The 27,038-nt window shown below is 46.1% G+C and overlaps 1 protein-coding gene across 7 annotated transcripts in view; it reads right to left on the reverse strand.

Annotated features, from left to right (window-relative positions):
* The window catches only part of LOC146172867 (uncharacterized), a 206,815-nt gene that overhangs the window by 111,062 nt on the left and 68,715 nt on the right, over nucleotides 1-27,038 (reverse strand). For all 7 annotated transcript variants that reach the window (XM_084583347.1, XM_084583348.1, XM_084583345.1 and 4 more), the window contains exons 17-21: nucleotides 8,287-8,327; nucleotides 7,726-7,757; nucleotides 6,411-6,455; nucleotides 3,824-3,925; nucleotides 1,589-1,685 (exon numbers count right to left, since the gene is read on the reverse strand). In XM_084583347.1, coding sequence (XP_084439473.1) covers nucleotides 1,589-1,685; nucleotides 3,824-3,925; nucleotides 6,411-6,455; nucleotides 7,726-7,757; nucleotides 8,287-8,327 — 317 coding nt within the window. The remainder of the gene's footprint in view (nucleotides 1-1,588; nucleotides 1,686-3,823; nucleotides 3,926-6,410; nucleotides 6,456-7,725; nucleotides 7,758-8,286; nucleotides 8,328-27,038) is intronic.

Genomic DNA, 27,038 nt, shown 5'->3' on the forward strand with positions numbered 1-27,038 from the left:
TCATAGCCAGAAAGTGCGCGAACATTTGAGTGAATACAGAAAAGTCGCTGAAGTTATTTGCAGGTTCTCCGCAATGCCTATCTAGTTGAAAGGGCGGGCCATCATCTTCCACACCCACCTGCGACAAAATGAGGGTGTCCAGAATTCTTCAAGGCGCCATGTGTTGTTAAGTGTCAAATGAAACATGAACAGAACAAAACAAAAGAGGCTAAAATGGCTGCTGCTTGCTAAGCCAATGGGGGCCAGATCAATTAAAACTTTCGGAAAATAGCACCAGACGTGAATATCGAGCCGTCTAGTATATGGACCACCTTTGCCTATTTATGAGGGGGCATCCAGAAGTTTTAATTATACGAAATAAGTCGTGGAGATGTTCACATGAAACTTCTTATACATAATCAGTGTCATTGCCATGCATACTTGTGCAAATATCAAATCTTTGTCTAAAGCAGGTTTCTTTCCATAGGCTGCAGAAGATGTCAACCTGCACGATGAACAAAACTGAAGTCTGAAGTGTTATAAAGTTCCTCCATTTGAAGGGCAACAAAGCAAGCCAGATCCACAATGAGATGAAAGCCGTCCATGGGGATGAAAGACCATCATATGACGAGTGAGTTGACCCTCGACCAAGGGTGATCTTGCCATGGTGAAGAAAGTGGAGGCCATCATGCTTGACGACAGAATATTGACCATGGAAAGAGCGATAGTAGGGGACTGGACTAAGTTATGAAACTGCTTGGAGGATTGTCCATAAGGAACTAGTACACGTGGATAAGGTGTCTGCACGCGGGCGCCTCACTTGTTGAGCAAACTCACCACAAATTTTCCCAGAAGAGACTCCGTTGGAGCGGAAGGAAGACTATTTTTTGCTTGTCTTGTCACTATGGGCAACTGCTGGGTATACCTCTACGATCCAGAGACCAAGAAATGAGCAAGGAGTGGAGACATCCACTCTCCCCTCCTCCCAAGAAAGCAAAGGTCCAGAAATCTGCCAGGAATGTGATGCTGTTCGTATTTTGGAATAGTCACGGAGTAATCTTAACCAGTTTCCTTTACGAGGGCGAGACCCTCAACAGCACTCACTATTGCAACCTTCTCGCCCATCAGTCAGCCTCCACCTTATTATCCTGATCTTGAAACAAGTGACTTCTTCCTCTTTCCGGAGATGAAGGTGATTTGAAGACAAAGAGGATGTCATTTTCGAAGTGGAACAGAGGTTTTCGGGCAAAGCGAAGGACTTCTACAAAGAGGGCTTGAAACAGGTGAAGAAACGCTGGCAAAAATATGTCACTCTACAGGGAGACTACGTGGAGAAGATATAACTTTGGCCACTGCAAATGTCTATTGTGTGTTTTATGTTTTGTGGTGATATTAAAATTTTTAAATACCCTCTCGTATGTGCTTTAAGTTCTGTTGTTACTGTTGTGAAGATCTTGTTTGCACTTCGTTTGATGTTGACAGCACATCTTTTTGCAAACTTGAGCAGTTACTGTTTCTAACATGTGTTGAGCTTTCAGCACATATCTCTTGAATCCTGTGCAAGCAAAAAAAGAAACCAGCCTTTGAGCTGGTGCTTGAGTTGACTTGCCTTCTTCCGAGTATCCACGGTGAGGAACGAGGGCCTTGCGGTTGATGGTGGCGCACTCAGACACCGGTTGAGGAAGTATCCGTGACCCACGGCTCTGCTGCAGAGGAAAGTGAGAAAAGGCCGGCTAACCGATTGCACTTAACAAAAAAAATGGAACTTGTATGCGGTGTGTAGAGTCCTAAAGCGACACATGAGCCATGGGGGCTACTGTAATTAGGGGCTCCAGAATAATTTAGACCACCTAGGGACGGTGAGCTTACAATGCAGAGAAGTCGCGCACCTTTGCATTACGCCTTCACTGAAACTAGGGGTGTGTGAACATTCGAAATTTCGAATACAAATTGAATATGTTTATTGTTCGATTCACGCTCGAATTCGAAAAACTGATATTGAGAATTTTCGAATATTCGAAAATTTTCGGATCGCCCGCAGTTCCGTCACACTGCGCACTTCACTGCTTTCACTGCAATCCTTGAGCGCGTGTGCTTGCACTGCCGAGAAGGCAGTTTTCACGAAAGGGAAGGTCCTTCTTCACGCCACGGCCCCGTTGCAATTTAAGGATGCTTCACTGCAACGCGTGACCACGCGAGCTGTGCAGTGAAGCATCCTCAAAACGAGACAGCGCCGTCGTGGCGCCGTTTCGTGAATAAGGACCTTCCCTTTTGTGAAAAGTGCCTTCCTGACAGCGTGCGCACAGCGACGCACGTGAGAAAACCAGAGAAAAAAAAAAGGTATGTTGTGCTCATTTCGGTTCCATCTCAAATGCAGACAACCCTTCGATGGACATTTTTCTGGTCCCTTGAAGACTCAAATAATGAGCGTTTACTGTATTCAGCAGCAATGACAGCTCAACCAGGTTTCATGCACATCCTTCCTGTACAGAAAACCATTTTCAATTCTAAAATAAATAAGATGAGCAATGTTTTCTAGTCTTTAATTTTCTATTTCCTTTTTTCATTGATAAGCTATTCGATATTCGAAGGCATTTTTCCCCCATATTACTTTTTGACATGTATTAAAAAATTTCAATGTTCGCAGGCCCCTAATTGAAACGCAACTGCCACAGCTGAAATTTTATTCCATGACCTTGGTTGAGCGATTGGAGCGGAGTTGTTACAAATGATGCATTGTTATCTCGCACTGCAGTGTGTGTGTGACGTAGAGTCATTACAATGCAGATATGTTGCAACACAGAAATGTTCATATGGCTGACGCACATTAAAATAACTGCTCACCTTTCTTCGAGCTAATACCTTATCATTGATGGAGCTGAAACCCTTTATTTTCGTCTTTTTTTTTTCTTTGAAAATTCGAGCCAAAATGGTGTTTTAGCACCGATACCACCATTGTCAGCTGAGCTGAACCGAAATCGTCAAAGTCAGCTAAGAGGTTGACAAAACTGCTGCCTTTTAAGCACAGGTACAAGCAGACACCAAACTCCTGACAAAGGTGCTCAGCACAGGGTTGCCCAGCCCGTCAACCTGTTATTTTGCCGAGCTAGTCAAGAGCTGTTAGCTATGCTGTGTAAAAAAAAAAAAAAAAAGAAAAAAAAAAGAGAAAAGAGACACTGTTGCCCAGCTATGCTAGCAGATTGAGGAGGCAAAGCATCTCCTACTTGATATGTCACCATGGCAAGTACAAGACAGTACAGCCACAAATAGCCGTGCACTAATCCAGCAGATTACATGAAGGTACAATAATCATTCTTATTAGCACCACCAAAGACACACAACTTTGAGGTAAAGAATGATGTCACAATGACCGGCCACCCTCTCCAGACCGAACACTGAAAATGCCTTCACTGACCCAAAAGAAAGGCTTGGAAGTCAATACAATTAAGTAGCTACAAGCAAGATCAAAATAGTGCTTCGCTGTAAAACCTTTAAAACATTCAGGACCGAAGTTCGAATTGCACTTGTACTTGTGCTTTTCTTTTTCAGTCGTATATATTTACACCATGCCGGTCGTTGTACATTTATCACCAAATATGTTTCATCTTTCAAATTGCATTTTGAGATGCTCTTAAGCATAAAATGTTTTTAAGCCACCCGCAAAAAATGTTGGCGTCTATTTTTGCTTTTTTTACAACAATAACTATAGCTACACAGATAATGCTTTCAAAGGAGAGATACGGCGACCAAACTCAAGCGCAATGCTTTCACCACTTCCTCACCAGCGGTCGTTTTCCATCTCCCTCTTAACAAAGAAAAATACAAAAAAAAAAAAGGCACCAACCAGGTAGGTGAGCACGGCTTGGCTCTTAGTGATCTGCGCCCGAAGCGTCTGTAACTCCAGCTGGATCTGCTCCCGGACCACATCCTCCGGGAAGGAGTATGTCTGCGGATGTGAAAGAGAGACCCTGCTGTAGCACTCGACTACGAAGTTAACGAGTGCTCGATGTGTGGTTAGAATGCGGCGCTTATCATAGGAAAGTGAGTTGCACTGGCAAGTTAGGCTACAGGAGAAAAAAATTCCTCCTGAAGAAAAAATGACTGCACCAAGATGGAAGAGAATATCAGACAAACAGCTATATTTGCACAGTTAGTACATTTTTACACCCTATCACACCCTTTCGGCCAGAAAAATTTGATCCTAAAATTCTGAATTTCCTGCTTTCTCTAAAACTCATCCCCTTCACTCCTTCCTCATTTCTGTAAACAACGAAGAGGCGTCCGTGTGCTGTGCAATGTCAGCACACATTACAGATCCCCAGGTGGCCGAAATTACTCCCTAGCCCTCCACTATGGCTCCTCTTTCTCTCCCCTTTCACTCCCACCTTCCTACCTTCACTTGAAGCCCGTTTCAGGTGTCCACAGAAACAAGTGTGACAGGTACTGCACCTTACCCTCCTTGCGAACCATTTATTATTATTATTATCATCAAAACATCAAGAGGTAGTATACAAACATGCTGCATTACCAATACAACTAGTGTGGCTTTGTTACCATTATTTGGAGCCTCAATGCACTCTACTGTGAATTGTCACTGAAGACAGGGTTTTTAATATCGGAACACCCTTCTGCTTCACTGGTTTAGAGGGTATAGCATGTCCAAACTTAAACTGACACCTAAAAGCACCCCCTTTTCTCTAAAGTCCTCATTCCCAAACTTCATTTTCAAAACACGACGCTCATCACATGCTGCTACAGGACGTTCGCATAATTATGCGCACCGTGGTGATGATTATCGCTGTGGCAACACGAGCACCCTTCTTCGTATTGGTCTCAACTAGTTCTGCATAAAAGTCGGCCTGTTAGGTGTGCCCAGCGCTCCTGTGGATGCTCTGGCGGAGAGTACAGTTGTGCTCCTCACCTCCCCATGCCGCTCGTAAAGCTGGCATTCGCAGAGAGCGCCCATCCCATGATCTGACATTACACATTTCAATTCGTTACGGCCCAGCCAACTTCACAATTGTACCGCTGCTCCTTTGCAAGCACAGATCTCCTCAAGGAACTGTGCGCAGGCATTTCAATGCGTGTCATGCTAAAAGCAGAGTCCTTGAAGCATTACCAAGTGTCTATGTAGCATAATGTGCGCCGTGTTACCGTTACTGTAGCACTGGGAGCACACTAATGTGCGATGCAAGGTTTACTGGAGGCGAATACGGCACTTGGACACACAATAGCCCATGTTTGATGCCTTGGCAGGAGTAGATATTCGCAGGTTGCTGCACGCATAACTTAATCCAAATGCCTGGCCATTCCATTTATTCCAGGGTGCGGCAAAACGATGGGCAAACCACCGAAAGTTTCCGGACAAGTTACGAGTAGGTCAACTTTGCAGCCCAGTGTCTCTCTTCGCCAGTAGTCATGAATATATAAACAGCATGAGGAAACTGCGTCATTTCGTGGTGCATTGTAGCTTGCGGGCTAACAAAAGCAAGTGAAGTACCAAACAGCACAAGCAACGCCCTAGCCATGACTCTTGCCACATAATACGTGGCTTACCCACAGAGCTATGGAACGAAAAATAGTAGGTGTAACGTTAAGAGATAGGAAGCGTGCAGAGTGGGTCAGAGAAATAACTCAAATTACTGACATTCTAGTGGAAATCAAGAAGAATAAATGAGTATGGGCAGGACATGAAGTGCGAAGAGGGTATAACCGATGGTAGCTTAAGGTAACAAACTGGATTCCAAGGGAAGGAAAGCATAGCAGGGGGCAGCAGGAAGGTAGGTGTGTCGATGAGGCTAAGAAGTCCGCAGTGGTCAAGTGGATGCAGCTAGCACAGGACCGGGTTAATTAAAGGAATATGGGAGATGCTTTCGCTCTGCAGTGGGTATAGTCAGGCTAATGATGATGATGACTCACAGAGATTGTAACACAACAGTGTACCTTCGTACAATGCTGCTTCCTGAGGGAGCACCTAGAGGAAGACTAAGCGTCATGTTCCAACCTCACCTGCGCAGTAATGAAAATTGCACAGTCAAGCTATCTTAGACATGCAACCTGCAATGAGTGCGGTGATGTTGACTACATTGTTTGCACGGACAGTCGCTCTACGTCATCGAAGATGTCACTAAGGAAGTTTTAAGTTGTCACTGCTGCCTCAGTATCACTAAAGCGTACTGTTGGTCTTGGGGTAGGTGATGAATTTGCCTGGCCACAGCTGTTGCCAGTCACAAAACAATTTCTGCTGTTGCTCAGAGGGGCAGGTCTCAGCAATATCAAGCGAATCCTCTTGAGTGTCTTGGCAACTCAGCTAAGCTTTGATGATATCATTAGAGGCCCCGTTCTTCACAAAATCTAGCATTGGCGTGGCAAATAAATAACCGCAAGCATGTAGAGTAAAAAATCTGCCTCCAGTTGACATGGAGTCTTACCGACTCCGGACTGACGTCCTCAAGAGCGGACACCAGCTGCCTGTCCTGCAAAGAGATGCAAGGCAAATGTAACTAGAGTACCGCGTCTGAGATCACGTATGAGAAATACATCCCACTGCAGCATATAAAACAACATCAAGCAATCTTCAAATGAGAATACAACTTGTGAAATCACATGCAACCTGGCTCAACAAGTTGGCGATAAAGCATTGAGAGCCAGGATGTTGGGGAAATTACAAATTAGGCATCACCCCTGTAAACGGCATTTCACAAAAATTGCTGGCGAACCAATACTCAGACAAACTGAAAAGTCTTTTTCGTGCAGCCAACTGAACAGAAAAAAAAACTAAATCAATAAGATGCAATGTTCCTGCTCAAAATTTCATGCTTAACTGAATGTATTTAAATGCTAGAAAAAAGTTAATGATTCAAACTTCAATGTCGCATCTATGATAATTCTTTGATGCGATGTGGCAAAACAGTGCACAATTGTGTTTGCTCCTGCACCAATAGGAGAGTTCAGCAAAATAACTGAGCAAGTTCATTGTGAAATCCTAAATTCTAGAAAATCTGGCCTATTTTTCCAAGGCAGCCTGACAAGTGTCTGAACATATCACGTTAGCTGCCTAGATAATGCTACCCTACAACGCTTTCTTGCAACAAACCGAGGCACCAGAACAGACAGATGGAGGGCATCCTGCGCACCTTCATGCTGGACGCCGCCCCATTCTGAGTGAAGTGAAATATTTGTTTCACTATTACTGAAGAAGGTTCCTTGTGACCCAATACCATGCACCATTTCACGCGCACTGAACAGCTAGCATCAGCACACCCTCATAAAACCATCTACAGGATGCAATCTTGCAAAAATTGTAAAAACAATCAGTTTCCGGTGCTTACTAGTAAAAGCACAATGACGCAGCCTTTAGTAAAGGTTTTCATCACCATGATTACTCCTCACAAAAATATCTTTGCAATGAATAAAAAAGAAAAACAAGTAATTGAATGATTCTTGATAGGCCACTGACATCTTAGAATACACAGTTTAGTAGACCTTCTGCTTGCTCAAACTGATGGATTGGTCCAGTCAATGCAAAGAGCACCATAAAAGCTTGTTCCAATTCAAACATGCCCAATTGGAAGAAGTTTGTGTTCCCCTTCATATTCTAATTACTGGATCACTTAAATCCCAATGAGTTCTTCACATGCTCTATCCCCTATTGTACATGCTTTGGCACCGTAGACCAAAACGAGTCATTTTCTTCATCACTCAAACCCAAAAATGATGCCACCGCAAAGGGCACAGCCAACCCACCTGCTGGGCTCCAGCCAGTATGGCAGCGGCCCCTGCAATGGACAAGAAAAACAAGAGCGCGTTGATGAGAACTATATTGTGCACATGTAACACAGCACACCTGCATTCCATGTGGGTCAAAAAGTAAAACGCTAAACAAGCGCAAGCAAAAATGAAAAAACACTGGCCGTTACTGCACTGCCAAGAATAGCTGTACGATTAATGTGTTTCCCAGTTGGCAGGTCAGCACCACACGAAGAATCTGAGCCCCGCTAAAGCCCGACACACCCGCACATTCCCATAGGAGCTTCCACAGCTGTGCTCCCCGTGGCTTCACGTGTCTAACACTAAATTATCAGGTAAGGAAGACCATTGGCCAAGACCTACCGGGAAGAGACATTTTTCCTTGCCACAAACTTAGCGAGCCTGAAAATTAGCGCACCCTGACTTTCCATGCAAAACTAACCTTCGGCTCTGTCAAACTTCGATTCCCATTGAAACGTCACGCAGCATCCCCACCCCAAAGCGTTTCATTATGAAGAGTGGATGTAAGCGGTAAAAAAGAAAGAAAAGAAAACTCACCAGCGTGTGATTCCAGGGCCCTGACAGCTTCATCGTTCAACCTGCATAAATAGTTAGCTCGTCAAACATCGTAGCAAGCAGAACCGAAAAGTAAGGGTGTGGGAATTACACTTGTAGAGCCGATCTGCATGCCTAATCAGAAAAGCCACCTAATGAGAAGTGCAAAAACAGTCAGTGTGCAACGAGCACGAGCTCCAGACCTCCAGAAGTGCATGTCTACATATGAATACAGACCATCAATGTCACAAGCCATGCAAACAGCCCATACACACAAGCACACGTATGAAAAGAGACTAAATACAAATAAAGCAATACCAAAAAATGCAAGTTTGCCAATGCCGCCGACACGCTTTTTAGGCGTAATCAATGCGGCAGCGAGAAAAGCTATACGCCCCTTCTCAACTATGCTTGAACGTAGCAGTTAGCCTTAGAGAAACGGTGAAGCTGGTCTCGCACAAATCGGAAATAAAAATTGCACCCACCCAGATTTCTAAAAAACATGCCCAAGAATTCAACCTCTTGCTAGGCCTTCAATTCATCTTTCTGCTGCATAAAGCCCATATATCAGGCAACTGAGGCAACAAAAGAATCTTTCGAAGTTGCAAGTGCACAGTTAAAAAGGGTTACCCATACACTGAACGAAATGCATGAAACAGACTACATGTACACTTCGTATCATTCAGCCTAATGCTTCTGTTATGGCAAAACAGATGATGTTAACTGTACTTACTGATGCTCGCTCATTTGTTGCGTTCACTTAAAACAAGCCTTGGCAATATTCCGTAAGAACTAGTGTTCAAACCAACAGTTCAGCGGCAAATGATACATGAAGACTTCTAATCCTATAAATAAGCCCTCCTTATTGACTGTATAAAATGTTGCAACATCCTTAGTGTCTTTCAGCATCAGGCTTGAAGAAAATCTTGATTCAACTTTAGCAACACGAAAAAATGAAACCTTCAGCACATAGCAATTTTGAACCAGGGCTCAAATGTAGTAATTTCATGATTAGTTCAAGCCAGCGAAAAATCAAAATGGCTGTTCTTGTTGTATGCAGAAGAAGCTGTCTATTAGCCCGAGATGCCAAAATGCAGCGTTTTGGCAAGTCTGTGGTCCCCAGCGCTAAGTGAGCATGTACACGCTGTATAGAGGAAGTTGCCATGACTTTTACTGTTTGCAAACATTCTAGACGGGGCTGCTCAGGCAAATACAGTAAGGTGCCCACACAAAAACTTACATTCCATGAAAACAAATGTGGTGCTGTGCAATATAAATAACACGGGCTTAGAGAAGCATTGACATACTGGATGCCTGGGTTACAGGCTAAATAAAGCACTCTATACACAAGATACACAGGCAGTGAAGACCGCTACTGAGTATAAATATATGTTTTGCACAGGAACATGCCAGGCTAACAAGAAGGCAGGCCGCTCTTCGAGCATGCAGCAAATATATATTTTTTTCAACATGCTTCAAAATGCAAGTGACGACTGCCTTTCTCATCTACGGAGGTGACGGGGAGGTAGGGAGCAGGGGCAATTTTCAAACCTCTGAGGTTGCCGTGAACCACACTGCGAAACGCAGCTGCCCATTGGCTAGCTCGCCGCTTGGTAGTGTAGTCTAGCTTTGGCCAATCGCTTCGCTTGGGCCACGGGGACGTAGTCTTTTCCAAGGTCACCAAGGCACATTGTCGTTCACTGACAGTGCGGCAAAAAAAGAAGAGAAAAAGAAAAAGGCAAGAGGTGCTGTCAGGGCACAAATTGGAAATGCTTGATCTACCCGAATTTTCTCTGGGAGTTGGTGACAGTGGTGCGCTAAATGCATAGTTGTTCAATTAACCCATCTAGGTTCTGCAATTGATGAATAAATCCCCAACCCTTAAAAACTTTATATATTGTATCCCTTAAAAACAAGGAATTTTGGTATTGCTAGCAAGTATCGTCAACATCCCAAACTTTGTGCTAGCCCACATTAAAGCTTATAGGTTCAGGTAAAAATATAACACTCAGGACAACTATATATCATGTTCTTGTTAATAAATCTGAATGCTACAACTTTTTGTTCCCAGCAAAAGGCTAGCAATTTTTTGCAATAATGCAAGCATTTGTTCGGCAGAATTTTTTACTGAAAAATGCGAAGCTTGAAGACTGATCGTTATTTTCCGCAAAAAAGCTTAGAATATTGGGAACAGCATCAAGGGTCGTGAGTGTGCTCGATTTAATTTTGCACACTAGGTGTTTGCTGTCACAGCCCGCATGCCACAAAAGAATGCCGGTTGTAGTGACCCGAAAATTACCATAATACTGAGATGTGACAGCCTGTGTTTTTCTGTTTTATTCAGCAACAATTCACTCCCCATGTAGCCATGCTGAATATGTGGAAACGGGTAACGGTGACCGCAACTTTTCCATTTTTTCATTCTTTCCAAACTTATAAGTGCTTTGTTTTTTACGAGGTGGACTCTGTTATCAAATCATCATTTTCTGCCAATTTCAACTGATTCTCCATGTCACTTAAAAATGTGAGCACGAGTTCTAATTGTTCAGCATAAAATTTAAAGAAAAAGAAATGCAAAAGTCAGCCGGCCCCACTTGCACACCTGTGAATGTGCTGGGGACGCGACCACCATTCCTCTGCGACAACTCAACCGTAATCGGGGACAAAGAGCTTTGAGATGGACACTATAAAATGGCACTGGTAGCATTACTCAATTTGAAACAACATTACTTTGCAGTGTATCCTCGGCAAAATGAAGCCGTACATAGATCCTGTGATCTCATGCTGGGCAGCATCATTACCGCTAGATTCAGGTAAGAAATCTGGCCCAGCAATATATCTCAAGCAAGCAAAACTCAAATTGTTGGAGGAAAACGAGCCCTCCAACTATGCCTGCTTTTCCACAAGTATCACAAAGAAAAAAAAAAGATAGAGAGCTCGATGACTTTTTGAGTGTGCTGCGTGGCCAGGTTCACCTTGATCACGGCCTCACAGGGTGCACATTCAACAGTACCAACTCCCTGGCCTGCCTCCATAACGTTCCTACAAAGTGGATGCCAGAGTCTTCAGTCACAATATACTAAACAGGATCTAAACAGGATTTTTATTTCATTCTTGCTTCCAGTTGCCCCCACATGATCCCAACTACATCCCACACTCCTCCAAATTAGACCGTTTCCTCCCATTTGGTTTTCAAATAGGATCTAATGTTCACTATTGGGACCACTTGATTTCAATCTGCAGCAAGGTACTGTAAGTTCATTTCCCAGCTCAAGATTTGCCTTGGGCGATTTAAGTCATTTACCCTTGAGAAAGTTCTCAAACAACTATCATTGTAAATAGTATACCACCCCCTAAATATCATAAACTTTATGGGTTAACCTCCCTGCCTTTCCTCCTCATCTTCTTCCTCTTCCTCCTCCTTAGAATTCAGACTGGAAAACCACTGGGGAAAACCAAGAAATGAAAAAAACGATGAGTAATCAACCCTCACGAGTACAGCAGAATGCATGCCTCGTGGAAAAAAAAATCTCCCAAGAAGAAAGACGCAGTGAAGCATACAATCGACACAAGAAGTCTGAAATTTGAATTCCGGTGAAGATCTGCTTTCAAATCTCGCGCCAGATTCGGGAACGCTCTTCATCTGTACATAGGATAGACCTTAGGCAATGCACAGGTCAGTAGAAGACAAGAGTATTTTCCGGCACTAGCACACTGTATTCCGCGCTTCAGGCACATTTTTAGCACCGATCAGCAAAACACAAACACACGTTCACGAACGCACGTACACGGCTGCCTGCCAAGAAAGGTAGGTACCTGCGCGCCCACAAGTCCGACAGACATCCAACGAACAAAACGCTCGCGAAAACGGACGTCGGAACTGGGACTACGCGGGACGTAGAGGTGGGCTCCCCTCTCCCTGTCTAACAAATTTGAAATTCGGCCAGGATTCGCGACCGCAACGATGCTCGGGGCAAAGACGAAGCCAAAGAACTAGCAGCAGCCAGCGACAGTCGCAACATCACAATTAGAAGATACACAGAGCACCAAAATGATACCGGACAGCAGCAGAAACGCGAGCGAAAACACGCCGAGATCGTTCGACTACGACGCACCGGAGATTCACACGCCGATGCCGACGTCGTTCGTAGATGGGCCCGAAGGAAGCACATCAGCCCACACACTGCGGCGAAGCCGGGGGGAAGAGCGCGCGAACGAGGGTGACCGGAGCGGAGCGGAGCGTACGCGCCGCTGTACGAGAGCCGCCGTGCACGCCAAGAGGAGCACCAGCAGCGGCTGGGCGGACTACGTCGGCCGGTGACGAAACGCGGCGCAGCCGCAAAGGGACCGGAGCGGAGGGAGACTACGACGCCAGGACCACGGTGTCAGGGCACTCTCCCGAGAGCAGGAGGGAGAAAACCGGGAAGGAGGAACGCAGCCGGAGAAGCGGGAGGATGGAAGGGGAATCCCGTCGGTCGAGAGTAGGATGCGTAGACACCGAAGGCGAAAGGAAAAGGGGAAACGGGAAGACATACGCGGAAAAGAGGGATAAGCGGCCGCCGAAAGCGAAAAAGGCAACCGCAGGAAACGGGTTAGTGAAGGAACGAAAGGGCGACAAAATAGCCTCCCTGCGAGAGGAATAAAGGAATGGCACGGAAAGAAGCGACAGAGGAGAATGCCACAGGCATCGGTATGGCGCGACCGCTGCAAGCGCTAGCTGACGAGGAGGCAGCGACGCGATGCGGGAAGTGCAGGAGAAGCGGGCCGCATCTCTCGCTTCCCTTCTCTCATTTGTTTCCCCCAGTCTCCTCTTCCCGAAAGAGAGATGAGGGGAGAGAGGAGGCAACTAGAGAGTGGGAAGAGTTCGCATGCGAAGCCAATCGATATCGTCCAGCTGCACGCGTCCGTCCACGCGTCTTATTCATTTTCGCATATATATATCCCCATGCACTCCCTCGAGCGAAACAGAAAGCCGGGAGCAAGGAACGTGAAGGGGAGGAAAGGGCAATGTAAATGGGGACAATTTTCATCTCTCGGGAATGAAACAGAGCGAGCGAATCCCTGCCGATCGGCTGCTCCCCTTTTTATGCAAATCAGTCAATAAAGACGAAAGACGAGCCCGGAACGGGGTTCGCGGTCGCATCTCGCGGACTAGCCGAAGTGTGAAAGCCAACACAGTGTTCGATCGGTACCGCCGCAGAATTTCAAATCTAGCTCCCTTGTGGTTACTCTTTTTTTTTTTTTCATTTTAAACCAACAGCGACGAGTTGCGACGCGAATGAAATCGTTTTGGAAAGGACGTACGGCCCGTGTCATAACCGATCAGCCGGCAGACGTCAGATTAAATTCAAGCTGTGTGATAATCGGCAAGTAAGTGACATGTGCATATGTGCAATGGTCGGTGACGAATGCCTTAACTGATTACCGCTTCCAGAATTCTTTTAAAGAGACGAGAAAAAGAAAAACAACTACAAAAGAGTGATGATCCGCACACACATGTATGCTCCCTGTCATAATTAATGCTTTGATCTATACGTTATGAGTGCAGTTTGCACGACTTAAATATTCGACCAGGTGAAATTGTTTTCGGGGCAATTTATTTCTGAAAAGAGAAGTGGCGCTCAAGAGGACTATTGCTAACTACATCACTATACCGCTACCAAGACAACAAATCGAATAGGCGGGCGAAGTGACATTAGATTGACTGGGAAGGTGTGCGTGCGTGTGTATGTGTGGAGGGGGGGGGGACGCCTCCGTGAATGCATGCGCCAACTTTGCCCACTGCTCAAAACACTGAATGACAACCTACAGCTCAGCCTAAACTGCCTGGAAAACGTGTGAAGTACAAATTGAAGAAAAAGGGAAAATACAGGATGGGGCGCGGTAGAAACTGAAGGAGAAAAGGTCTGCTCATTTCCGACATTTCCCGCCAATCCAATTTTACGAATTTCCCGATTAGCGAAAAATCCGCAAGGAACTTTCAAGTATCCTCAAAGCCGCACGTGCATGGTTTCTCCTCCCGATGTCATTCTCCGCTCAGCAAAGATACTCACGGCTGTCTTGTGTTTTATGACACATAGGCAACTAATTGGTCATCATGCGCCATAAAAGAAGTTTACAATCTCTGCTTAATGAAGGTGATTTAGAAAGTTATTGAGACTAATCGCTTGTTTAAGAGCTTTGCTTGCTTGGGAACAAAGAAAAAAAAAACGCGGGAAATATAGTGATTTTTCGCCTAAAAGTGAGCATGGGTGTAGTATGGGATTATCGCGGCTGTCTTGAATTTTAGCACGATGGACACCGAAATGCACCGCGCACAGCTGTTCGTAAAATCTGATTTTTTTCTCTCACGACACACAAAACACCTGCCGTGGCAGAAGGAGACATCGAGCCAGGTGCTGCTTCCTACGGAACTTAGTCGAATTCACTATTCATTTACAGCCCCCCTCACACCGCAACCTCGCCGCATGGTCTTCCCTGGTCAACAGAAGCCATGAAAGATTAATTGGGTCACAAATCTGCAGCTACACGTCCCAAGACCACTGAAGCCATGGGTATATCAGACGTTCTGTGCAGCGACCATCGCGCTACAAAGAAAAAGCAAAAGTGACAGCTATATATAAGTGCACCTTACCAATTCAACATTTACGGTCGTATATCCAGCGAAAATTTCTCCTTTACAAGAGTCTACTGAGAGTATGTAGAGAACTAGCTATCGCTTCTCGTCCCGGGAGAGGGCGGAGGTCATCCGCGGAATACGACGTACGTATTTTGTACGAAAGCATGCAGTTCAAAGACTGCAAAATATGAGTCCCAAAATGAAGATCTCTTCAGCCGACAGATGAACACCGGAGTTTTAGGTTATTTAAGGCATGTTACGACGGCATTACCACCAAACGTTTCAAAACAGAAAGTATACAAACAAACAAGCCCACAGAAAATGAAATCACGCACGCGCGCACACGCACGCACGCACACACACACACACACACACACACACACACACACACACACACACACACACACACACACACACACACACACACACACACACACACACACACACACACACACACACACACACACACACACACACACACACACACACACACACACACACACACACGCGCGCCTGCCAGACACCTTGCTCAGCGGGACACTATATATAGCGCGAAAAGTCTGCGCCACCTGCTTGCGGGTCTGGCGCCAATCGGCTAATTCCCAGAGCGCCCGACTGTGCCCAACTACCCGCGAGAAATATATAACCCGTGGCGGGAACGAAAAGGAAAAGCGCGAAAGCTCACGCAGGGAGCAAAGGGAAGGAGCTTCGTACATATAACACGACTGCCCGTAAGTCTGCGCGGCGAAGAACAAGTTGATTAATCCGCCGGGACACGCATTCAGAGTACCTCGAGGCACATATACACCCGACAAGAAACCTGTTGCAAAGCCTAAAAGTCAGCTTCCCTGTGAGGCAGGAATCCATGTATAATATCAACGAAACCTGGCTCAGGGATAATAGTTAGGTGCAGTGCATGCATCTACTACAGTCCACGCTGCTTCGGATACAGTTCCCGTCGCACAGGCCATTGTAAGAGATCAGGTGCTCCCCCCTTTATTCCCGCGTTAACGCGGGAATAAAGGGGGCAGCATTGTCACCCTGGGGGTGAGGAAAGAAGATTTAGAATAGGGGACCCTAACCCGATAGGGTAATAGTGGGGCGACAATGCGCACACGCGGAATGCTGCGACGAATGGGCGAGGGGTGCGGGAATTACGCTACTCGCCAGGCGATGTGCCAACACTGCACCCAACTACTACCCCAAAGTAAGTCTATGCCGCCATTGTACAGGAATTTCTGCCGCACAGGGAAGCTGACTTAAATTTTGCAACTGGTCAAGTAGCAAATTACTAAGCTTCTTCTCCACACTGAATTTCTTGCCCAAAATTTGACACACGAAGTAGTTCACCTTGAGAACAGCACTAGCAGCCATAGTGGAATGCTCCAGACTTAATCTCAATGTTAAAAAAAAAGGGCGCATCACGATACTGGAAACCGCGCGAACGGGACGGCTTCCCCCTTTCTTTAGTTCTGCCCAAATGGAGTGAGGCGCGCGGCCTAGAGAAATATATTTGCGCAGGCTGACATTAACTGCGGACTCAACACCCTTTCTTTATACAAAGACCGCTAGAAACTGGGATGGAGCTAATGGGGATTTATGGAACGCCAGTAAACTATTTCGTTTATTTAACAAAGTGAACTTAAAAGCCCATTGGCTTTTTCTTTAGAAACAACCGCATTCGAAAATATTTTCCACACTGATCAGCATTTACAATACCTGTACAGCGCAAGAGGCATTATATGTAGCAAAACTGTTTTGTAAACTAATACCTTAGAATTCCTTGGATAACAATTGATTTCAGTGAAAAAAAAAAAAAAATCAGGGGGGCGCTTAAAGCGACCGACCACAAATTTAGGTCTCGAATTTTTTTCAGCGCCGTGGAAAGATTAATGTCTAAAATGTTCGATTCTATAACGGTTTTGTTAGAAATGCTGTAGAAAAATTTTAACGAGAATTTTTCGATGAGTATGCATGCGCCCATTTTATGCAGTCCGATGCTGGAAACCACGAGCAGCGACCGCGATGACGACTAGTGTCGACAAAAAAGACGTACCGAAAACAATATAACTTTCACTCTCGCCAGACAGTAATCAGACATTTTTGCGTAGAGTGACGTCCTTTTCAGTTTCACACTTAATGCTGTTACGGCACAATAACGCACAACTCGTCGATGAAATGTTTAGTGGGCACTAAAATCGCTTTATTCACGGAATTGCACTGTGGCGCCATCTAGTGGCAAAACTTGAAAACCCACCTCTCGCGCTGCGAAAGGTTTTTATTTAATGACGCACTGGAGAGAGCACAAAATATAATAAAGCACTCCTAGATGAAAAAGAACATTGTGCAGTTACGAAAATAAGCGATATTTTGCCGACATGTCACGCGGGGCACTACACTGAAAGTAATAGGGTTTCTCCGCTAAATAGCGCCTCGGTTGTTTTTATGCGATTTTCAAAGACAAATTAAAATTGTAAAGCCTTTTTTCTTTGATATTGTAGTGCTCGATCTGTACTATATGGGGCAAGATCTTTTCATCTCCATCATAATCTCATGACATATTTTGGCCACTGTTCTGTCCCTTTAAGCTTCGCCTTAAAGTAGACACGAGTATTTTCATTGCACGATATTTGGATTTATTTTTCTTGTTTAAATCATTCTGTCTAAAATTAATACTACTGTAGTATCAATGCATATCCTACACACAAGTTAGTAAGTCATACGCACCACAACGCGTTCACTATAGTGCCCGTTTAACACGCTTGGTACCAGCAGCCCTTCTGGATATGCAGAGGACTTTAGCTTTATTTCGAATGTGGGGTGTCTGAAATTCCCGCACGAGGTCATGTGGTTGTGACGTCATAACCATGTCGAGCTGAACCTGACAGAGGAGCTTACCGTAAAAACCCGCATATGATACGAGGTCTAGGCCCGTATTCAGAGTTTACGTTGTTATCGAAGTGTCGCTATCGTCGCTATCTCACGTGACCTCGAGTCATCCGATTGGTCGAAACGCCGGAACCGGGTGTTGCCACTATGGAACCGGAAGAGGTGGCAAAATCATATTCTGGCGTTTCCACCAATCAGGTGACTCGAGGTTTGGGAGATAGCGACACTCTCGATAACGACACAAACTCGGAATACGGGCCCTGATCTCTGTCGCTTTCAGCAAAAGCATTTATCTGCACCACACCACCCCGGCCAGGCGTTAAATAGGGTGACGAACCTTCACGTGCCAGTTCATATCCCACCTTCTCGCGCGGACACATGGGACAAAAATTTCACGCACCGTGTTCAGAAACGCAATGTTAATATCACCATTTTTGTCGTTTTTCAGAAGCGTCGCTTCGCCGTCATCTGATTGGTGGAAATGCCGGAAACCGGAAGTGGTGGCAACCGAACTGACATCCGGTTCCGGTGTTTCCGCCAATCAGATGATTCAAGGTCAGGGAGAGAGCAACACTTCTGAAAACGACGCACTTAGAATACAGACCCATGCTCACACGCGAACCGGCAATCGCGGAAGCCACTCGGACCTCTAGTTTTTATGTCGTGTCAAGCTCGGGCGAGTGACAGCAGCGCACAAGTTGCCGGCTAGCTAGGGAGCCAATCTGCTCGTATCCAGCACCCCGCGCAGGAACGCGGCGTGTGCGCCCATGTGTGTTCTCGTATTCGGGTCTTCAGCGATCATCGTCGTAGCGGCCGCCCAGAGACCATTGTAATAGAGACACTTTCTCGTATAGAAAATCTTCTTTGGCGCACCTAAACCCGTTAATTTAGCATCCCGAATTTCCTGAGTGCGGCCGACGAGCTCCTTGGAAATGCTGGTCAAACGGCAGCAATCCAGCTGTCGGGCATGGCTATAGTGCTCTAGAGCACTATAGCATGGCCAGCATGCCTGGAGAGAGCCGTGCAAAATGCCGAGTGCTGCTCTGCGTCCCGGACATTGTGCGAGGTGTGCTCGGCCTGCCTCCAGGATTGCGTGTGCGCCGCGAGCATCGCCGGAGGTGGCCCCAGATTACTAGGAGCACCTACTCGGCACAACCTCCGATCAGGGCCAGCGATCTCTAGGCCAGCCCTCCTCCTTTGCTTTATAAGTAGGCCCTCCGTACAATGGAGGGGTTATCAAGTGTCAGAGGGGGCTGCGCCCCCACCCTCTGTAATGTTGGTAATAAATGCTTTCACCACCAGAACTACCGAAACAGTCAACCGCGGCGCCACTACTGACAGCGCCGCCTCTCACTGGAAGCCTGATGCTGAGAGCGACCATTAACGAGGCTTTAACTGCTAATTTCGGCTAAAAATTGCTCGAATCCGCATGTAATACAAGGCGGAAATCTGACATGATAAAATCGGGGGGAAATCTTCGGTTATATGCGGGTTCTTACGGTATACAGAATGCTGTTTTCCGGTGGAGGCGAAGCGAAGAGGCATCCATGTGCTGTGCGATGTCAGTGCAGTTGTGGCTGTAAGAAGGAAAAGAAAATGCACGGGCCTGCTACTGGCTCTGTAGCTGAGCCACCTCCGCTGCCTCGTGCGGACAGAAGAGAAAAATAGAGAAGAAAGGAAAAAGAAGAGGGAGAGAAAGACGCGCGCCGCAACAACAGCCGTCGTCCACCACCGAAGCAGTGGCGGGTGCAATGACGGCCTACAACAGAAAAAATTCGGTGGCTGGCTAGCCTCCGCCGTAAGCGGTGTTGAACTGCTCTCCCAGCCCCGTAGGGCCAGGAACTGCCACCCTTCGATGTCAGTGCACGTTAAAGATCCCCAGGTGGTCGAAATTACTCCGGGCTCCGGAGATCTCCATTACGGCACCCTCTTTTTCTTACCGCTTTCCTTCCCACCTTCATATGTTGCCCTACGGCGCGGATCACATGTCTACGGAAAAAGCGTGACAATTCCTTTCATGTAAACCAATTATATTATTAGCATTTTAGTGCGGCTGGCTGCTTCCTTAATGAATAAGTAACATCAACCGTAAATTGTAGGAGTGGCAATTGCAAGCTGGAGCTGGCAAAATGCAATAATTGACGGCTAGCGAAACGGTAACGAGCACCAGCCACAGCTACAGTACCATATCCCTTACACGTTTTCTCGTGATCGACGCGTGGAGAAAACGCCAGATGTGTAATGATTGGTTTGGTTTGTGGGGTTTAACGTCCCGAAGCAATTCAGCTGGCTATGAGTGATGCCGTAGTGGAAGATTCCAGAAAATGTCGACCTCGTGTTCATTAACGTGCACTCATCGCACAGCACACGGGTTCCTTGCGTTTCGCCTCTATGAAAAAGCGGCTGCCAAGATTCGATCCCGCATCCTTGGGAACAGTAGTCGAGCTCCGTAACCACTGCGCCACCCCGGCGAGGCGGATGTGGAAAGAGGTTCATTTTATAGATGAGGCTGTGCATTAATGAGCGTGTCGTGTGCAGTACTAAGGAGACAAACTACTTTTCGAACTTTCGATGACTGCTTGATTATATGCATGCGCGAAATTCGACACGGCAGCAAACCACGTTATCTCCTAATAATAGCCTCTAATAATAGAGACTTAGCTTAGCGCTACCACACACCGCCAGCGTCTACCGCTACCGCATGCCGTCAGCCGCGCACGCACTGATTGACCCAGTGTCCCGAATCCGCTGGCATTTGGCGGGAACGTAGCGCCATTTGTCGTCATCGGGATGACCTGCGCACGCGTACTGATCGACGTTTGTACCACGTCCACCACGACAGTGGCAGTCAGCAGTATCGCTAAACCAAAAGTCTCTAATAGAGATTAGAGAGTTTTAGTTTACTGTGATCCGCTACCGTGTTATCCACTCCGCATACGCAGGTCCCCTTGACGCCAATAGATGGCGCCACATACTGGACGTCGGTAAAGCTAAAGCCCCTTTATCTCTGGAAAGTAGCGAAATTGTAAGATCTTTGCCGCCGTTTCCCTCTCCCGGCGCTTTCCTCCTCGCTCCTCTACGCTCCCCTCTCCAAAGGGAGAGTGAGGGCAGGTTTTCTGGTTTGTCGTTGGCTGCCGGGCTCCCTGACGTACCAAACACGTCACCATACGTCATCAGCGCGCGCGAAATCTTGTTTTGCTTGCTTTTTATTTTCTCGCTGCCGCCATTAAACTGCCTCGTCGTACCGTTCCAGTGGCTTGCGCGCGTGCAGTTTCGTGCACGCGATGCCGTGCTGCTGCGCGTTTCAGTGTTCAAGTAGAACAGAAACAGAACATAGAATAGTAGAACAGAACGACTGCCGCGCTTCGCTGATTACCAACACGGCACCGGCAAGGTTAATTGAGTTGGAGAACTTTTCACAGTCTCACATGTCACTGACGAACCCATCGCCAGCCGTAATCGAAACTGTAAAAATTGCTAAGAACTTTTTCCGCAGTAACAGAGGGGGTCTCCTCAAAAATTCAATCAGCACTGCACAACTGCAGGCCCGGATAGAAGATAGCATTTCATTGGTATCTCTCTTCCCAGCCTGCCATGATGTTGTAAAGGAGATTGTGAGTGTTTTTGTGAAAGTACGAATCCAGATTTTTGTCCGAGATGAAGCCTCCAAGATATCTCCAGTGACTAGTAGTAAATGCGGTAGCAAAAGCGTAGGCATGCGGGTCGCTGCAGCTCAGATTCGGTGACAGTATGCATTCGTAATTTCATGTTTTATTAATTTGAAACATTTGTGAAAGTTGTGGTTTGAAAATCTGCATACAATTAATATTTTGCCTGTCGCCTGTATGAATCTGTAAATTGTTCAAAATTTCTGGTAACTGCTTGCATTTTTTAAAGATATTCTCGTGCATACCTGAAGCTTATAATCATCGAAATTAAAATTGGATTGCAGCGTGTGTGAAAAATGTTTCTACGAAAATTATTTGCTTGCACTTCGTTTTCATATCTTTTCATTTCGTTAAGGTTTCTCAGCATCTTCCAATTGTCTAACAGTGTTTTTCTGTGCATTTATTTTTATTTGAAAATGTGTGTTTTCAATTAATGTGCCTGCGCCAGTCTTAGGACCCTTGTAAAGCGACCAGTACTGTGTCAGTAAAATCAAAGATGTTACTTGGTTCCAATGTGCAACAATGTTTATCGCTACATTTCTTCTGTATTTGGAACTGTGTATTTTGTATGCGCCACATCTTACGACCTTTAAAGCAAACCAGTATTGTGCCAATAAAATAAGACCCTATTTTGCCTGAGTCACTTTGCTGATCAATTGATTATGCGAAGAAATAAAAGCCACTTTTTTCACCTACACTGCCTCTGATTAGCAGCTGTAGGAATACTGCTTCGTCGTTTTCTTACAGATGTGATTTGAAAATGAAAGCATACAACAATCGATGCTTTTGCTTATAGGTTAGCCAGAAGCGATCGATGTTAGAATTCGCCGGTTTGCCGCTCACGCGCAAATATGCAGATTTCTGAAGGGGCCATTGGCTCTCATTCAGGGTCATCTATCTGTCACCCAACACAGATGGCACCATAATTGCCTGCTCAGTTTATTTCCCGTTCTTGATGCTTCAGCGAGCGCGATGCTGAGTGCAAACATTTCTTGCCGTTTTGAGAGTGTCTTCTTCTTCCTTCTTTGTTATTGCGAACAATATGTGCCGCTAAAACCAAACATAACATTTTCAAATCGATTAGTAGTTACCTGTGCAAAGCAGATTTAAAAGAACGCTTTAAAAGGCAGCACAAAAAGCCCCTGCCATTCGCTATCATTGACCCTTCCGCGGCGCCTCTCGAGCGCAGGCAGGTTCAGCGTGCCGTGCGCAGCGCTCCCGCCGGTGGGAGAGTGAAATCAGAGGAGAATTGAGGAGGAAAGCAGCCGAGGGGAGGAGAGTTTCGCTACTTTCCAGATAGAGGGGCTTTAGACGTCGGCACATAGACGTGCCGCGCCGGGACCAATCAGCTTGCGCACCCCGCCCACGAGCGGTAGAGCGATCACGGTGGTTGATAGCGAATCACGGTAAGCTATATTTTTATTGTACAGCGATCCGTTACCGTGGTCCGCCACCGCACGTTGCACTGCGCATGCCCAGATCCTCTTGACGCCGATAGATGGCGCCCCATGCTGGAAGTCCGCCTCTTCTGGGGTCTTTGAGGTTACAAAAATAGAGAGAGTAACGGTAACGGATCGCAGATCCGCTTTTGGGCGCGAGGACATAGCGTAGCGCCACCTCTCGGTAGCCCCGCGTGACTTACTAAGTGGGATAACTCGAGTTGAACTGCTGCTGTACGATCGTTTCAGTTTAGTTGCGCGCCAATGCTGCATTCACATATTTATTTATTTACACTTCAGTTCGGGCCTGTTTAAGCTTAATTTGAGGTATGAGGCCCATTCATCCAGCAAGACAGCACTACATCGAGTCAGCTTGTTGCCGAAGCGTGGGCCGATAAGTTTACTTGGATGAGGACGCGGACTGACCAGTGTTATTGCTGTCATTATGGAACAAACTGAACCTTCCACACAGCTAGTCAGTAGCAAGCTGCCAGTGATTCTCAATTATAAGGATTCTTTGCTAGAGGAAGCAGAGGTGCCAGGCGGCTGACAGCTAGATGTTGAGCGCGCCTTCCAATAGCACCGGTGGAAGCGGTGTCGTTCATCTGCTCCCTTGAACATAATAGAGCAGACAAGCTATGGTGTGGGGAAGACGTGATTTTAATTTTACAGCAAGTGTGAAGAAGTGCTTACCACGCAGCTAATTCTTGCGCACTGACTACAGTCATTGGCATTCTTGGTTTGGGGGCACATATTTGGCTTCCCCACGCAGAATAGCTTTGCTCACGCATACCGTAGCATATCACAACCCGTAATGCTTTATTTCCCATTTATTCATGGGCTTTGACATTTGAAATTACATCAGCACTGCAGACGCTGCTCAAGACAATACATTATGCATACCGCTGCCTGTGGCTGCAGAATCTTTAGTTCACTTTAGTGAAACTTCTGTGTCAACACCTTCATTTAGAAGAATGAGACCTTCGGTCCTTCACACGATCCTTCCTTGTTCTGGGAGTGCACTGTTCTGTGAAGGCAGCATCTTTTCCATCTTGCCAGCAATAGGTCTTCATTAGGTTCTCAAGTGATAAGCACAAATTAAAACACGCACGCCGTTACTTCTGCTCTACTCCCCGAACTGCGCAGCGCCAACTCATGCATGGACAAAATCTTGCTCGCTGAAATGTCTGTGTGCCGCTTCTTTTCACATTCAAAAATAAGGAGCTTATTTTTCCATGAGCTTATTTTTCGGTTAGTAACGAGAGCTTGCGCCGGGTTCAGTCGCTTCCGTCTAGATACAAAGCAGTAACGACCCTGACAACAGCCTAAATATACTTCAGCAACCTCAGCAATGATGCAAGATCAAAAAGTGCAAGGCTGGCACCACTTATAAAGCGAATCTACACAAAAAACGAAACTATTAGCATTCAAAACGCACAAATTCAATCGAGCATCTGCTCCAGCAGCAGCAAGAGGAGTCACGTGACCCCGCTTGCTCCCCTAGGTCGACGCTAGCGCCGTTCGCTCCAGTGGTGGTGCTCACGCCCAATACTAAATCTCTCTAATAAATACTCAGCTTTGCGCTACTGTCTGCCGCTACCAGCACTCTGTCACTATGCATGCAGAGATTACGTTGAGATTGCAAGATATGGGGCCATGTGCCCATCAATAAGGCAGCGCATCCGGCTCGCTGAGACCAGTCAGCGCCTGCGCCACTGACAGCCCGCAGTTACGGTAGACTGTAAGTAGCAGCTCTATGCTAGTGGTCTCTCAATGCTGTGCGCATCAAAAAATGTGCACAGAAATCTGCAAAGCTACCACCTGGCAATGTCTCTCGCACATAAGGTCCGCACTTATGTTACTGTGCCTTGAAGGTTTCACCTTGAGGTTGGCTGAAGGTCAACTGCCCGGTAAAGCATGTAATTCTGCTTCTGCATTTAACTGAGTTATGTAGCTCTGTTATGTATCTGCAAAAAAACTTGTAAAGAAATTTTCCCACAATCCAACTCTCTCCGTGTTCTCGGCCTGAACATGCTGAAAGATTTCTCATGGGCCTGCAATATCCCCGAAACTTCAGGCTACTGTTACCCAAGTGGCACACCTGGTATATGCCATGTGGCAAACAGAAGACATGGTATAAAAGAAGGTAGCCCTCCATATCCTCCAGACTCTAGTCATACCCACATAACATGTATGGAGCAACATATATGAATATATGGATCTAAAGAAAGCAGAAGTTGAAAAAAATTCCAAGAGCACTGCAGAATCTGCAGTGGAGAAATGCGAAAGCCTGAGCGTTGCTGCTACACATGGTAAATTGCTCACCCCTTGTTGAACACAAGCAGCGTTCCACTGCATGCATCAAAGTTCACCAGCATTTCATAGCTGGTCTACAGGAAAGGCACAGTACATGTCACTCGCAGAATCTCGCTGACCCATCTCGCAGACAAATCTTGCCAACACAAGATTTTCACCATGAGCCTAAAAAGGCTTTTGCATTGAAACTCGACAGCCTCATCCACAAAGCCATCACAATTTCCATTGATATATGTAAAGGCAGCTGTACAGAAGGCCTTCTTCACCCTGGCTGTCACAACACGTGGGAGAAGCTTTCTGAGGCCCTAAAGGTTAACCAATTGGAACGTTTAAAACAAACAGAAGCAGTATTTGCAGCCCTCAAGAAACTGGAATATAGAGAAGGCGTATAACAAAACTGCACCAAGCAGTGCATCTAGAATGAAATCAACTCATACATCACAGAAAAAGTTAGGCCCTTTAGCAAAGAGCACGGAACAAATCCAGAAACCGGATAGTATACTTATGTAGCAAGATGAAAGTGATACAAGTCCACTTCATTAGTGTGATGAATTCCACCTTTGCAGAAAAGACCTCTGCAGCTCTGCAAAGACCTCTCCAAAAAATGACACTGAGGAGGCTTCGATTACCCTATCCCTCTTGACGTGCCAAGAACATGCCATCAACCTCACCACTGATTCACAGTCTGCATTCAGGAATTACAAAAAGAACCTCCGAGAGCACTCAGGATGGTTGGTTTGGTTGGTTTGTGGGGTTTAACGTCCCAAAGCGACTCAGGCTATGAGAGACGCCGTAGTGGAGGACTCCGGAAATTTCGACCACCTGGGGTTCTTTAACGTGCACTGACATCGCACAGCACTCAGGAATCTGCACTGGAGAAATTCAAAAGCCTGAACGTTGCAGCTGCACACGGTACATTGCGCACTCTTGTATAGCTTTTGCAGCAATGCCAGGGCTCGTGACGTGCTCATTGCAGTTCTCCTGCAAGTGTGGGATTGGACGGTACACTGCCATTCCCACCACGTGGCGCTCCTTGGCGCATGTTCGTTGCAGTGCCCCTACAAGTTTGGGATTGGCGGTACGGCGTCGCTCGTTGTTGCACCCCCTACGTCGCCATGGAGAAGGCAGGAACGCTAGCTGAGAACACGTCTCGCAAAATTTCGTGAACAGATCTCGCACAAGTGAGATTTTCACTATGAGCCATGAAAGGCTTTCGCCTGAAAAAATTTCCAGCATAGCACTTGAAATCCTTCATCACACCATACCACGGCATCTCAGACGCCTAATCATATTGACTCCGGTACGAACCTACCTTGAAGAAAACAAACCTGCCAACACCTCAGTCTGATAATACACTAACTGGGAAACATTGCCAGATGGATTTCAGAGAACCCAGAATGTACCTGATAAATGTACTGACTTTCTCCTGCATTACAGAGTTAACAAGAGACAACATTCCCCATTCCACCCAAAACTAACCAGAGAAGAAGAAGCAGTTACCCTCCGAAAATACATACCAAAAGTCAACATTCCAGACTAGGAATGGTTTGGGTCCATGGTTTTCTGGACTGAGGAGACCGCCTGCACCTTGGGCAAATATTTCGTGCTTGCTCCGAATAAAAGTTTCTCTCTCTCTCTCACAGTTATTCTCATTCATGGCGGAAAAAAAAAAAAAGCAGATGAAAACAAAACAATCTGGACAAAATGCAACAATGACACCATCGAACCTAAAGCCCCGATAACATTTATCATCTTTTTTTATTAATTTTAAGTGTGCGAAGTGGTGCATCAGTGGCAAAATGCAGGGAAACTGCTCGCAAAACA

Source organism: Amblyomma maculatum, chromosome 11, assembly GCF_055883805.1.
Source record: "Amblyomma maculatum isolate TAMU_Amacu chromosome 11, ASM5588380v1, whole genome shotgun sequence".
In the NCBI taxonomy this organism is placed as follows: Eukaryota; Metazoa; Arthropoda; class Arachnida; order Ixodida; family Ixodidae; genus Amblyomma; species Amblyomma maculatum.